Source organism: Armigeres subalbatus, chromosome 2 (genome assembly GCF_024139115.2).
Source record: "Armigeres subalbatus isolate Guangzhou_Male chromosome 2, GZ_Asu_2, whole genome shotgun sequence".
NCBI lineage: Eukaryota > Metazoa > Arthropoda > Insecta > Diptera > Culicidae > Armigeres > Armigeres subalbatus.
The window spans coordinates 125,410,602-125,427,250 of record NC_085140.1 but is presented as its reverse complement, the minus strand read 5'-3'; the positions used below and the strand labels follow the sequence as shown (position 1 = coordinate 125,427,250).

Here is a 16,649-nt window from a genome sequence, read left to right as displayed (position 1 = left end):
CAAAATGTGTTGTTAAATTATATTGATATCAGAGTATAGTGTTTTACAAGGTAATTTTTGCCTTTCTTGTTCAACAAAGTTGTACCGCAAACGAATGCAAATGATCGAACGTCTGTCTGTCCGTGTGTTGTGTATGTGTGTGTAGTGTGTGCACATAAGCTAAGAAAGGCCTTAGACAACTTTTCATATAGTAATCTTTAACCGATTTCCACGCAACAAGTGGCACTCGACAGAGGGTTAAGCCTAGCTGATCACTATTGAATTTGATAACGATCAACCCTTGCATATATAAGTTATTATGAAGATGGTACATCGAATTATATTAGCGCCATATAAGGTTGGTGTCTTGGCTACATGCAAGAAAGGCAGCATCACTACTTGTTGAATTAAGTTAGTTTTTTGCCTTTCTCGTATACAAAGTATACGTAAAAGCTATATACTATATCCAAAAACGAACGATTTATAGGAGGCCCGAAGACCCATCGTGTTATATACCGATCGACTTAGCTCGACGAATTGAAGTGATGTCTGTGTGTGTGTGCGCGCCCTCTAATCTCACTATTTTTTTAGGTACTTATACTTAACTGATTTGCTCGCCGATTAACCGACTAACAAGTTGCATTCGATGCGGAATCCTGTCCCATTATTTCGTATTGAAAATATGCCCAATCGGACTATGGGCTTTGGAGTTATGGCCAAAATACATTTTTCTACAAGAAAAATTCTCACTCATTTTTTAAGCACTTTTTATTAGCCCGCAACAAGTTTCATTCGACGCAGAATCTTGTCCCTGTTGAAAATTGGTCATATCGGACTATGTGCTCATGACCAAAATACTATTTTTATAACACACAAGAAAGGCTCCATCACCGCTAGGTGAATGATTCTCTGTTTTTTTTCAAATAGCCCAACAACAGCTGATTTTTTTAAAATTTGGATCGAAACAGCAATTCCGATTGAAAGCGTTTTTGGTAAATATTATTCCATCTATGGAATCAACCTCCTGTGTAGGGTAAATGTTCCATTTTGGACCCCTAGAGGAAGTGCTTACCGATATCTTCTTATATGTACCGAATGATTAGTTTGATATAGGCGAAAATCATACCATTTCATAGATGGAAGTCTCATTTATGAAATAGAAATTTGAAATTGGCATGAAGTGTTGATAAATCGCAGAGAATTTCAACTTTCTGAAATGAAAATATTCTTCGTTTTGGACAGTGCAACATATTTGGACCCCCAAATATACATATTTTGGACCCCCCCATTTAGTCTCTTCAAAGTCGAATTTCTAATTTACCCTGGTCAGTTGAGCCGAAGCAAAGTCTTATTTTTCGATTGACATGCATCAATGAGACGATTCCTGCGTTTTAAATTAACAATTTCGAGAAAAACTTATTGTGTGAGTTCTGAGATTCTTAGTGATGTATAGGACTTTTAAGCGTAACGCATTGTAACACTCGCCTTCTTGAACAAACTAATTTCCTCGAAATTTCACCTCAATATCGCTATTTTTGCACGGGAAACCAGTAAAACAGATGCTGAACATTATTATTTTCCTAATGCCAATGGGGAAATTTGCAGCGGCATTGATTTTAGTTCAGAAATCAAGAGAATATCGCCAGGAGGGTTCAAAACGTGTAGGGGTCCAAATAAAGTTGGTTACCCTACTGTAAGTTTAAGATAATTGAGGATGTGAATCCTTATAAACAAAAATATTGCGTGTACCCGGAGTGAGGCAATAGTAAATGAGATTCTTTCGTTTAAAATAATGCATCTACCCGTAGTAACGAAATGGTAGATGTGTCCCTTCTTGAGAAATAGGTGTTTCCCCAGAGCAATGAAAAAGTGAATGTTTCATTTTCAATAAAATGTATCTGCCCAGAATAAGGTTAAGAAAAATGTGATCCATCTTTCGAAAGAAAGCATTTTTACGAATTGAGGAAATGGTACACGTGGTCCCTTCTTCAGAAGGTAAAGTTGAATGAGATTTCCTTTTCAGAAGTACGCGTTTGCCCGCAATAAAAGAAAAATAAATGAGGTCCTTGTTTAAACAATAAGTATCTAATGTATAACATTTCAACAAAAAACGTTTTGCCGAACTCATTCTCGCGGAATAACATTTGAATAACGTTAGCCGGAATGCTGTTTTGCAGAACTAGCAAATTTGTATTGTCTTGGATAAATGTAGTGTACAACAGCAGCAGTATGGAAAACATAATTGTCCCATACCAACCCTTTATTATTGCCTGGCAAGCACGCTCCTTTAGTGAATGGATTATGTCTTTTCCTTGCCCTGTTACGAAAAGGCCTTTTTGTTTTAAATAATCTATAAACTCCTCCTTTCGCCTTGTACGTTCATCCAAAGAAAGCATCTCTTCTTTCATTTTGTCTTCTTTAATGTCTCTACATTCCAACTGGAACTTGGAACTTGGATGCACTATACCCAAAGAGCCTATAGCCAAGGAGCCGAGAATGTTTTCCATGAAAGCATCCTAGGTGTAGCCTAAAATCGAGCTCGCAATCTCCGGAATGGAAATCCTACGCCTAAAGGGCTATGGCTAACTGAATACCCATCGCTTTGTATCGCATTCAAAAAGAAGGAGAAAGCATTCAGGCAATTGTCGCATTCGGGATTTTTATGTCTTTATTAACGAGACTTCCAGCCCAAGGCTGACTCGTCTCGATTCGGGAAATTATTAAATATTCGTAGAATTGTCGTACAATATTCAAAACTTTGCTCGCGCTTCACAAAAATCCGAACTACTCGCTCACCGAGTTTGCGAAAGTAGACTTTAAACAGCTTTGTGGATAGCATAATTTCCGGGCAACTGAAAGTGACAGATATTTGGAAACACAAACTTTATGTACACCAGTACCTGAAAAACGTCTGTTCCCTCTCCTCATGCAACACAATTGCTCTAATCAGTTTTGCCAGGATTAGGTATCTTGCCATTACGGAAAAGACGCCTTGACTTGGAGTTGCTGCAACAACGTCCCGGTGGAGCCCTAGGACAAACCCACTCTCAAGAAAAAATATTGGGCTATTATGGGGTGATGTCTATGTGTACGCAAATAGTCTAGCTCAATTTTTAGCATTTTTCATTGTTGTCATTGTTTCCTTTAAAAAAAAAACTCAGATAAAAAAAACTCAGAAAACCATGGGCTCAAAAGTTATAGACAAAATACTCAAGTAGGAGACACTGTAGGCTGCCTTACAGTTGAGGTCTACGTATCTGTAAAGATTACAACGTGGTGGAATTAAATGAAACAGTACTAAACTCGTCTTAGACAGATGAACGCATTCCACCGATTTACGCACATTTTTGTTTGTCAAATTTAAATCCTAACACCCTTTATACGATTGTATTCGTATAAGTTTGGCGCTTAGGGAACTTTTACGGTTATTAGACTATATTTTTCTAAAACATTTTAATGAAGCATCTGGCGACTGCAATTTTCTGTCGCAATTATATGGAAGCGTGAACGGAATCTTGCATGCATGCAACGACCCAGCGATAAAGTCGCGGCGGTAGCTTCCTAGTGACAGTCGCGTGGACCATAATGCCGCTAGAGTAGTGCCACAAATATACAAATATGACCGATTTACGCACATTTTTGTTTCACAAATTTAAATCGTAACACTCGTTATACGATTTTAAACGAATAAGTTTGACGCCTAGGAAACTCTTACGGTTTTTAGACAATTTTGTTCTATTTTTTTGCCTTTCTCGTATACTAAGTATACGTAAAGGCTATAATTTCACTCCAAAAACAAACTTTTGATAGAAGGCTCGGAGACCCATAGTGTTATATACCAATCGACTCAGCTCGACAAATTGAGGTGATGTCTGTCTGTGTGTATGTATGTATGTGTGTGTGTGTATGTGTGTATGTGTACAAATTTTGTAGACACACTTTTTGGAACTTAGCATTACCCGATTTACTCGCAACAAGTTGCATTCGACGGGGAATGCGGTCCCATTGTTTGCTATTGAAAATTGGCCTGATCGGACATTGCATTTCGGAATTATTGAAAAATCATTGTTTTTTCCTAAGGGTCCCCCCTTGGAAAAAAAAGTTCAAAATCGAAAAAAATTTTTTTTTAGATGGTGGGAATGCATAGTAATTAATGCAAAAACATGCAAAATGATAGAAAATATGCGATCTATCCCCCTAAAGTGCTTTTTTGACCTTTCCTATGTGATTTTACGATGCACGAGAAAGGCATTATCGCCGCTAGGTGGATTAATCTGGGTTTTTTAAGAACGTTTTGCATTTTGATTAAGCTTGAAGGTTCCCTAAAGACACGCGTCTGTCGACTGCAATTTTCTGTAGAAATGATATAAAAGCATCAAACCCAGCGATAGAGTCGCGGCGATAGTCTCCCAGCGACAGCGACAGTCAGGTGGAGCAAAATGCCGCCAGAATAGTGCTTCCAATGTACCACGCGTCTCCACGCTTTTGCCATACCTTGCAATCAATTGAAAAGCGGATGCAAGGTACGTTGTACCACTTGGACACGCCGGTTGATTGTTACAGGTTAATTTCAACAGTTAGTTAATGTCACAAGTTAGTTTTAAGACATCTAAATTGGACTATGGGACAATTGTATAGAAGGCCAAATGACGGCCGGATCAATTAGACATGTTTATGAGTTTTTGCATCTGTTTGTGCTGGAAAAAAACATGTTTCGCGTTTTCCTGCACTGCGTAGGATTAGCCTCAAATCCAACAACCTTGGTTTTCTATTTGCGCCAGGACCAATTCGGCGAACCAAATTACCTCATGGAACACATTAATCTTACCCGTCAAAGTGCCGACTATTTCTTTCGTCACACCTTCATGTGTACGGACTGGCCAACTTGCTTGCCCTCATCTCGTGCGTCTCTACTCGAACCACCCACTTTACGCAGCAAGCCCGCGGAATCAACCACCCGTGTAGGTGTCGAATCTGTGTTTTTTTTTCGCAAAAAAGTGGAAAGTTTTTCCCCATCGCCTGTCGCTGCGTCCGTGCACGATCGCCCAATGTTTTTTTCTTTCCCTACGTACCGGACGAACTTGTGCATGCTGTCGATGTTGAACATGTACTGGTGGTGATGACTTGGTTGGACGACGATGGCTGTGACCGAACGACCGACCAACGCCGGTCGGATGTCGATTCGTGGCCACGTCGCCTGCCTTATCCGTATGGATGCTCTCAGGTCAGTCGCAGCCAAATGCCTGACCGTTGTCGTGAGATGTGCGTGTGTGTCGTCTCGTTTCGAATTATTTCAGCATCCTGAATTTTAAGGTGGTTTATTTTTGAACACTTTGTTCTAGTATTGTAGTACGTAGGGAAACAGTTGGCGAGCGAGGCACAGACTAACGGGAGATAGATAGGGAGCTTGTAACTTGGGGTAAAAGAAATATCCGAGGAAGGTTACAGCACTGTTCTTGGGAAAGATTTAAAGAATTTGAATCAAAGTTTTGCATTTCACTTGAGCACACTGCTGATGATGGCAGATAATTAAATGCAGGTTCATGTCCAATAAAACGAGCACATTTGAATTGGAGGTGGCCAACTTTTCTGGAGGTCAGCAATGTTCCACCTTGCCAGCTGTCAATTCTTCTTTTCAATCACCATTCATCCACTTTCAGCACACTGTTTCATACTCTCGGCGAGTCTTCTCTTTTTCGCCGTTCGGTTTTTCACGATTATTTTTAAAAATAATTTAGCTCTCTATAATTCCGGTTGCGCAATGCCTTTTCTTTTGGGGTATTTATTTAGGAAAACTGATCGCTACGGCCATTTCCATTGTATGTTCAGCTTCTCATTTTTCAACACATATGTCAATCACTATCCCGTTCACTTCCCGACATGGAACTGTCGTTGACAGTTTTTCCTTATATGGCACTATTTTCCGACCGTATGCGAAACAGTCCACCGTGACCTGTGGGCTTTCCAGGAGCCCTCGCGTGACACTTACACCAATACACCGCGACGTAATCCTTATCCTCTAGTAACCGTTCCAACTGTTTGGCCGAAACTTCCTCGATCGTGGCCTCGGAGACGGCCGGGGCAGCCTTTTTTGCACAGTCTACATTGCTCACTAATACACTACTCACAACCAACAGACAGCACAGCAAGGCACTGGGTGCCCACACTAAGTTCCTGATCCGCGAGAAGATCATCTCTGTTCTGGGCTGTTGGGCGGGACTTTTTCAAGTTCCGCTCCCGTCAGAGGTCCGCTCGTAACTGAGCGCCGGCCGCGATAGAAAAGGTGGAAAATTTTCACTTAAAATATACTCGGCCCGAGACAGGACCCCCAGAGCCGATCGCGACGAAACGACGACCTGTCACGGTTTCGATCGAGTTTTCCCGAATCGACTCGGTGGGTGAAGTATGTGGCAACATGGGATGGTGGGTGGAAAATTGTTTGGCGTTTTCTCTTTCCCACCAATTTCTGTGTTCAGGATGGCTTGGCGGCGCTTCACGTGGTTTGGCAGATGCGCGCGCGTCTTCTGCGTTTATTTATAGGAGCGCTGATGTTTATCTTCGAAAGTCATGTTTCGGGTGTTGGATCTTTACCAAAATGTGAGCAGCGGTGGCGACATCCCAGTAATGAGTATGCAATCTTTTCGAACATGTCGGGGCATTTTACACGATATGGTATTATTAATCACTTATATTTTTAGAGATCTTGCTATTATATTCTATATGTTTTCAAGTTTTTTTAGTCTTAAAAACTACAAGCTTATGTACATTTTTGACGGTTTTTATTTTGATGATGAGGTTATAAAATTGACTTTCTTAGTGGTGACATGGTGACCATATTTTTTTACAGGAATTTTGAAAGCCGAGACAACCATTTCACACTTATAACGCAAATATACGCATTATACGCACATTTATACATTATAATGTAATCGCATAAGATGATTCAAAAATGCCTTTTACGTATTAAACTGGAGGCGATATACCTACGTGCATGTTAGGAAAAAAAAAAAACAATGATGGAAAAAGTTAGTTTATGTGAGTTATTTCATCCATGAATTGTTTACATTTAAGTTCCGCCACATATTTGCGATTTAGTTTGAGGTATGTCAATTTATCACCATAATGCATCCGAAATTCATCAAGCATTCTTACGGTTTTGATGTGTTTTTTAATTTATTATCAGACTAAGGCCGGAGTTGCCTGTTCTGCACATAAAAGACTTCTCCATTCAGCTCGGTCCATGGCTGCACTTCGCCAACCACGCAGGTTGCGGAGGGTCCGCAAATCGTCCTCCATCTGATCGATCCACCTTGCCCGCTGTGCACCTCGCCTTCTTGTTCCCGTCTGATCGTTGTCGAGAACCATTTTCACCGGATTACTGTCCGACATTCTGGCTACGTGCCCGGCCCACCGCAGTCTTCCGATTTTCGCGGTGTGAACGATGGATGGTTCTCCCAACAGCTGATGCAACTCGTGGTTCATTCGCCTCCTCCACGTACCGTCCGCCATCTGCACCCCACCATAGATGGTACGCAACACTTTCCTTTCAAAAACTCCCAGTGCGCGTTGGTCCTCCACGAGCATCGTCCAGGTCTCGTGCCCGTAGAGAACTACCGGTCTTAAAAGCGTTTTGTAGATAGTCAGTTTGGTACGGCGGCGAACTCTATTCGATCGGAGCGTCTTACGGAGTCCAAAGTACGTACGATTTCCAGCCACTATGCGCCTCCGAATTTCTCTGCTGGTATCGTTATCGGCGGTCACCAGTGAGCCCAAGTACACGAATTCTTCAACCACCTCGATTTCGTCACCACCGATAGAAACTCGTGGTGGGTGGCTTACATTGACCTCTATTGAGCCTCTTCCTATCATAAATTTCGTCTTCGACGTGTTGATGACTAGTCCTATCCGTTTAGCTTCGCTTTTCATTCTGATGTAGGCCATCCTCTCAAAGTTACGTGCCATGATATCAATGTCGTCGGCGAAACCAAATAACTGGACGGACTTCGTGAAAATCGTACACTCGTGTCAATCCCTGCACTTCGTATTACTCCCTCCAAAGTGATGTTGAATAGCAGACACGAAAGACCATCACCTTGCCGTAACCCTCTACGCGTTTCGAAGGGACTCGAGAATGCCCCTGAAACTCGTACTACGCACATCACCCGATCCATCGTCGCCTTGATCAACCGTATCAGTTTATCCGGAAATCCGTTTTCGTGCATCAGCTGGTGCCGGTCGATTGTATCGTATGCGGCTTTGAAGTAGATAAATAGATGATGTGTGGGCACGTTGTATTCGCAGCATTCTGCAATACCTGACATATGGCGAACACCTGGTCTGAGGTAGAGCGTTCACCCATAAATCCCGCCTGGTACTGCCCCACACACTCTCTTGAAATTGGTGTTAGTTTCTCTGATCCGGAGCCACCGTGTCTAGTGCAGCGGTTGCGGTGCTTCCAATGGCCGATCGAATATCTCTCCAGCCATCTTCAAGAGATGCTGCGCCTAGCTGCTCTTCCGTTGGGAGTGCCACTTCCAGCTGCTGCGCGTATTCTTGGGCTAGCCTACCGTTTTGTAGTTGCCCAATGTTTAGCCGCGGCGGACGACTCCGACGGTTTTGATGTGTGCCATGTCGATAGCAGTAACGAGCAAAAGTTAAAATAAAATCAAGTCGTATAGTAACGTGCATGTTACTTTATTTAGCAATCCACATTTAGTTATTTTTACGCATTTTTTAATACACAAATATTTTCAACTATATAAATTGTTAGTTGGCGATTGGGCCTCGAACCTCGGATTCCTGAGTTGTCAAGCGGTATTCTTCGTTTCTCCGCCATTCTGTAGTTACCAGAATTTCATGCCAGATTTTCATCTATGATATTCTTCTACGTCGTATAAATGACCGGGGTTCATCGCGTAACAAATAGTTAAATGAATATGATAGATCGAGTAAATACAAAATCCCATGAGGAAGAAAACAATGTTTACATTTTCGTTGTACTGTCATGACTGCTTTCCAAAACAGAAATAAAAAAGTAGCTGTATTTATTTCGATAGATAATTGTACATCAGCTATTCTTAATAGGGAGATGTTTACGGTGGCCCAGTTTTTTGACAAACAGCAGCTTCGTGCCCTGGCTGTTTCGGTTTCTTGGTTGCGCGATGGGTTTTTTATGTGGCCAAAAGTCCCTCTAAACTAGATCTGTACGCCGATTTAAATTTAACTGGCTGCGGCGTGATAGATCATTTTCAGTCAGCGGCGGCGGACGGCGACGAATTCCTCAGCGGCGGCGAACGGCGACGAATTAATCAAATTTTTTTTTCACGAGTTCAATGGGAGTTCATCAAGAAATTCCTTTAGACATTCCTCCAGATATTTCTTTGGAAGTATCTCCAGGAAGTTTATATAGGAATTCTTCCGAGAGTTCCTCCAGGATTTCGTCCGGAAGTTCCCCCAGGATTTCGTCTCAACGTTCCTCCTGGAATTCCTCCGGAAGTTTATCCAGGAATTCCTCCGAAACTTCCTCTAGAATTTCCTCCGGAAATTCCTCCAGAATGTCGCCCGGAAGTTCCTCCAAATCTAATCCAAATTCAATCCAAATCAAATCCAATCCAAATCCAATCCAAATCCAATCCAAATCCAATCCAAATCCAATCCAAATCCAATCCAAATCCAATCCAAATCCAATCCAAATCCAATCCAAATCCAATCCAAATCCAATCCAAATCCAATCCAAATCAATCCAAATCAATCAAACCAATCAATCCAAACCAATCCAAACCAATCCAAACCAATCCAAACCAATCCAAATCCAATCAATCAATCCAAATCCAATCCAAATCAATCCAAATCAATCCAAATCAATCCAAACCAATCCAAACCAATCCAAATCAATCCAAACCAATCCAAACCAATCCAAATCCAATCCAAACCAATCCAAACCAATCCAAACCAATCCAAACCAATCAAACCAATCCAAACCAATCCAAACCAATCCAAACCAATCAAACCAATCCAAATCCAATCCAATCAATCCAAACCAATCCAAACCAATCCAAACCAATCCAAACCAACCAAACCAATCAAACCAATCCAAACCAATCCAAACCAATCCAAACCAATCCAAACCAATCCAAACCAATCCAAACCAATCCAAACCAATCCAAACCAATCCAAACCAATCCAAACCAATCCAAACCAATCCAAACCAATCCAACCAATCCAAACCAATCCAAACCAATCCAAACCAATCCAAATCCAATCCCAAACCAATCCAAACCAATCCAAACCAATCCAAATTCAATCCAAACCAATCCAAACCAATCCAAACCAATCCAAACCAATCCAAATCCAATCCAAACCAATCCAAACCAATCCAAACCAATCCAAACCAACCAAACCAATCCAAATCCAATCCAAACCAATCCAAACCAATCCAAACCAATCCAAACCAATCCAAACCAATCCAAACCAACCAAACCAATCCAACCAATCCAAACCAATCCAAATCCAATCCAAACCAATCCAAACCAATCCAAACCAATCCAAACCAATCCAAATCCAACCAAACCAATCCAAACCAATCCAAACCAATCCAAACCAATCCAAACCAACCAAACCAAATCCAAACCAATCCAAATCCAATCCAAACCAATCCAAACCAATCCAAACCAATCCAAACCAATCCAAACCAATCCAAACCAATCCAACCAATCCAAACCAATCCAAACCAATCCAAATCCAACCAAACCAATCCAAACCAATCCAAACCAATCCAAACCAATCCAAACCAATCCAAATCCAATCCAAACCAATCCAAACCAATCCAAACCAATCCAAACCAATCCAAATCCAATCCAAATCCAATCCAAACCAATCCAAACCAATCCAAACCAATCCAAACCAATCCAAACCAATCCAAACCAACCAAACCAATCCCAAACCAATCCAAACCAACCAATCAATCCAAACCAATCCAAACCAATCCAAACCAATCCAAATCCAATCCAAACCAATCCAAATCAATCCAAACCAATCCAAACCAACCAAACCAATCCAAACCAACCAAACCAATCCAAATCCAATCCAAATCCAATCCAAACCAATCCAAACCAATCCAAACCAATCCAAACCAATCCAAACCAATCCAAACCAATCCAAATCCAATCCAAACCAATCCAAATCCAATCCAAATCCAATCCAAACCAATCAAACCAATCAAACCAATCCAAATCCAATCCAAACCAATCCAAACCAATCCAAACCAATCCAAATCCAATCCAAACCAAATCCAATCCAAACCAATCCAAACCAATCCAAATCCAATCCAAACCAATCCAAATCCAATCCAAACCAATCCAAACCAATCCAAACCAATCCAAACCAATCCAAACCAATCCAAATCCAATCCAAACCAATCCAAACCAATCCAAACCAATCCAAATCCAACCAAACCAATCCAAATCCAATCCAAACCAATCCAAACCAATCCAAATCCAATCCAACCAATCCAAACCAATCCAAACCAATCCAAACCAATCCAAACCAATCCAAATCCAATCCAAATCCAATCCAAACCAATCCAAACCAATCCAAATCCAATCCAAACCAATCCAAACCAATCCAAATCCAATCCAACCAACCAAACCAATCCAAACCAATCCAAATCCAAACCAATCCAAATCCAATCCAAACCAATCCAAACCAATCCCAAACCAATCCAAATCCAATCCAAATCCAATCCAAACCAACCAAACCAATCCAAACCAATCCAAACCAATCCAAACCAATCCAAATCCAATCCAAATCCAATCCAAATCCAATCCAAACCAATCCAAACCAATCCAAACCAATCCAAACCAATCCAAACCAATCCAAACCAACCAAACCAATCCAAACCAATCCAAACCAATCCAAACCAATCCAAACCAATCCAAACCAATCCAAACCAATCCAAACCAACCAAACCAATCCAAACCAATCCAAATCAATCCAAACCAACCAAACCAATCCAAACCAATCCAAACCAATCCAACCAATCCAAACCAATCAAACCAATCCAAACCAATCCAAACCAATCCAAACCAATCCAAACCAATCCAAACCAATCCAAACCAATCCAAACCAATCCAAACCAATCCAAACCAATCCAAACCAATCCAAATCCAATCCAAACCAATCCAAACCAATCCAACCAATCCAAACCAACCAAACCAATCCAAATCAATCCAAACCAATCCAAACCAATCCAAACCAATCCAAACCAACCAAATCCAATCCAAACCAATCCAAACCAATCCAAATCCAATCCAAACCAATCCAAACCAATCCAAACCAATCCAAACCAATCCAAACCAATCCAAATCCAATCCAAACCAATCCAAACCAATCAAACCAACCAAACCAATCCAAACCAATCCAAACCAATCAAACCAACCAAACCAATCCAAACCAATCCAAACCAATCCAAACCAATCCAAACCAATCCAAACCAATCCAAACCAATCCAAACCAATCCAAACCAATCCAAACCAATCCAAACCAACCAAACCAATCCAAACCAATCCAAACCAATCCAAACCAATCCAAACCAATCCAAATTCAATCCAAACCAATCCAAATCCAATCCAACCAATCAAACCAAATCCAAACCAAATCCAAACCAAGTCCAAATCCAATCCAAACCAATCCAACCAATCCAACCAATCCAAACCAATCCAAAACCAATCCAAACCAATCCAAACCAATCCAAACCAATCCAAATCAATCCAATCCAATCCAAATACAAACCAAATTCAATCCAAACCAATCCAAATCCAATCCAAATCCAATCCAAATCCAATCCAAATCCAATCCAAATCCAATCCAAATCCAATCCAAATCCAATCCAAATCCAATCCAAATCCAATCCAAATCCAATCCAAATCCAATCCAAATCCAATCCAAATCCAGTCGACTTGGCGATATTTATGCCGGGTTAGTTCGTGCCGATTCACCGAAATTTCAACTTTAGCCACCACCGGATTGTGGTCCGATCTGAGCTCCTGGAAGACGACCGGCTGGGAGACGTGATCGTTTATGCTCGTGATGAAGATGTCTAGTGTTGCATGGGCCCCGGACCGTGTCAACCGGGTAGTGCTGTCAGAGCTCAGGATGGTGAAGTGGTCCTCCAGCTCGTCGTTGGACCAAACGACTTCGTTCCGGTTTGAGACAGTGTTTCTCTACGATTGGTGCTTTGCGTTTAGGTCTTCGGCGATGATGAACTGCCCCTGCCGCCGAGTGAGCTTGAGCTCCCTTCGTAGTTCGGCAGACGTTCCGTCATTGACTTCTACTTGTGTTTGGCAGTGATCCACGATGAACGTAACGACTCCGAGGGAGGTGGTGACTTCCACTCCAACGTCTTAAATGATTTTGAGCTTCGTACTTGACTCGACTAACTGAGGACTCGGCCGAACTACAAGTACGAGGCACTGAAGACGGCCTCAGCAGTTGAGGTCGAAATACGTATCTGTAAAGATAACAAAACGTAGCGGAATGAAATGGAAACTCGTCTTAGACAGTTGAATATCGGAGCCAGCTGCTGCAGGGTGTAGAGCAGAGGTGTCGTGACGAGCGATCTTGTAAATCGGCCACTGGTTTCAGGCCGCAACTCTCGATCTCAGCTTGATGCTCCTCCTCCTACATGAAGTGGAGTCTTCGCAGAAAAGCCTTAAACGGCTTCGTGCTGGGGTGGTCATGAGTGTAGTACTTATACTTGTAGACCTCGAGAAAATCCACGACGGATTGATGATGGTCCTTGTCTGCCGGCATTACTTTCACCTTTCACGCTCTCGCTGCAGCGCCGAAAAGTACATTTCAGCCCCTTATCGATCAGCTGGCGTATTATCGGGCGCAAATCGTGACAAGTTCAACTTTTGGCAAGTCAATTGAATTCAACTGAATTGTTTAATTCACTTGTCCTGTCAAAACGTAACATAACGGTAAAAGATGAAAGAGAAAGTTGCCACACAAGATCAAGAGTAGAAAATTCCAGGAGTAGAAAAGTAGAAAAACTTCCTGAGAGGACCTATTTCCGATATATATTTTATCTTTTTTTTAATGTTATTCGTATAATCCACTACAGTTGTGAAGCCTTGTTTCATCCGAAAATAAAGTTTAAAAATTCAACTTTTCGATGGTCTAGTTTAATCTGCTCGTGAAGACTTATATCAGAATAAAACTATCATAATAATAGGTTTCTGCTTTTAAATGATTCTGGAAACGTAAAATCCACAAGTGTCCTCTAATCTGTTAATTGGGGAACGAATTATAAGCTAAATGCTATCTTATCACTTGTGCATATTTGCGCTTCTTGAAAATCAGGGTTCTTATTTCTAATAACACACAATAAAACAAAAGGTAGAAAAGTGTTAATAAATGTTTCATCACATAATACATGTTGCGTATTAACAGTTTCCTTTGAAAACAATTTTTGGTCACCCATTTGCATTGGACTTCCCCATAGTGACTTGACGAGTTCCAATGATATCTATATTTTTGAAATCTATAAATTAGAGGGAACTCACGCCGCTTCTGCCGAACGTCAAAGACTTAATAAAACTTTATGCTTCAGGACATAGCAATATAAAATCTTTATAAAACTTGTATAAAAGTTCTGCCTTACACACGTGACGCGAGGACGCGACTGTCAATTGGCGATTATCGCCACCGCAAGCTTTCATTGACGCTTCCACCAAGGCGTCAGTCGCGTATGTTTGGGGGAACCTTAAGCCTTCGACGCATTACGATTGTTACTTGGGAGGTCAGTCGGCGTGCCGCTTTATCGCACAATTTGTACAAACATTCTTCCAAATTAGAATATGCTCGAACGTTATGGTTCTTTTGATTGCCGAATTATTTACGATGGCTTCGAAATGTCGAATGAACTGGAACAGATAAGCATCCCCGTCATTCAACCAACTGATCTTTTGCTACCGAATATAAACATCACGTAAGCAGAAGAGTCTCGAGCTTTACTATGACCTATGACAACGGCTGACTGTTTTGGTTCATGATTTTTTGTACTGTTTCTGGTTGATTACATTGTATGAACGATTTGTATAGAACAATATGGAATATTCTTTTTCAGCACACATGTTGGGGCAGTAATTTCTGGATTTCTTTTATCAATTTTGATTTTCAACCCTTTCCCACCCGTGGTAGCAGTAAAGCATTATCAAATTTAGCGCCTTTGAACTTTCATTGAATTGTTTCTATAACAGAAAGCAATATTTGGCACATCATCATCTTGTATAATTAATTTTGTGTCACAATAGTAAAACAATTGAGAACAATCAAGTAATTATTAATTTACAAATTGACAAAGGCGCCTTCCTTAGCAGTAAGATGCGTGGCTACAAAGCAATACTGTGCTGAAGATGACTAGGTTCGATGCCAGGTACATCCTAGACTGGACCGAGAATCGAACTCGCCATCTCCGGATTGGCAATCCTACGCATTTGCTCACAAGGCTAATTGAAGACCCTAATTGCATCTACAATTGCATTGTATTGAAATCTGAAAAAAGTCGTGAGCGGTAAAAGGTTAACTTAAATTTAAAATAGTTGGAAATAAGATTATGTGATTATGTAGTTTAATATATGATTCTCTACTAAGAAAAGATAACATAAGGGGATGATTCATTCGTGATGATATATTAATCTAAATATAATTAATCTGAATGTTCCCTACCGTCAGCTTCGACTCAATTCATTGAGCGGGAGAACTTTTCAGAAAACGAAAACATGCTAGATAATAACAATTGACACACATTAATTGAATTAAAAGCTTGATAGATTTGTTTTGATGATTTATCTGCTAATGACTGTTTGTGAATGCTTGTGAACTTTGACGTTATTTGCTTGTTGAAAGTGATGCAACTCATAGGAGGGATGACACCACCTCTAGATGCGATAAACGACTTTTATTAAATAATTTTTTAAACAACAAACGGATTGATAAACCGTAGAGTGCATCGGGACGCTATAATATGCACAAAATGAATGCAGGTACGCAATCACGACCAGGGCTTGATCCATAAAATGTTTGTATTAGCTGTGAGAAAAAAAAATCGATACAATTGATCCCTTTTTCTGTTTTGGAATAGCTTCCCTATTATTGCACACTTTCATAAAAATGGAAAATTTATAATACCTAAAATGTAACCAATTTATGAACAGCTGGAACCAGTTTTTGGGCATCATTCGACAAAACGCAAATCCAAAGAAGTACCATCGATGGAAATTTGGAAAGGTCTTCTAAAGAAATTGCGGCCAGCAAAGATTGTCCCCTGCACTGCAGTTTATCGGAAATTGGTTATACGTATCAAACTTCTTCTTGCATGTCTAACTCAATCAATACTTAGTGAATTCTAGTAGGTACGCATTAAGGATACAAAGATGTGTAGAAAGGTCAAACAAATTTTGGAAGAGTATCATTTATATTCCATCACAGAAGTGAGACTGAGAAGTCCTATATCTCCAATCGCTATTAGTGCAGATTTGATGTTCTCGTCATGATCCAATCCATCACTCATCGGACGATTTCTTTGCTGGGCTCCACCAACAACTGAAATGCTCACTGACTGGCCGGTTGGTTGCTTGAAAGCGTGTAGAATAAAAGAAAATAACGTC

At 40.8% G+C, this 16,649-nt stretch overlaps 1 protein-coding gene across 4 annotated transcripts in view; it reads right to left on the bottom strand.

Moving 5' to 3' along the window:
• The window catches only part of LOC134210806 (uncharacterized), a 188,191-nt gene extending 181,933 nt beyond the window's left edge, over positions 1-6,258 (bottom strand). For 2 of the 4 annotated variants that reach the window (XM_062687094.1, XM_062687095.1), the window contains exon 1: positions 5,969-6,258. In XM_062687094.1, the coding sequence (XP_062543078.1) occupies positions 5,969-6,173 (205 nt within the window). In that variant the 5' untranslated portion in view covers positions 6,174-6,258. The remainder of the gene's footprint in view (positions 1-5,968) is intronic. The other 2 variants (XM_062687097.1, XM_062687096.1) reach the window with 1 other exon arrangement.
• Positions 6,259-16,649: the final 10,391 nt, after the last annotated feature.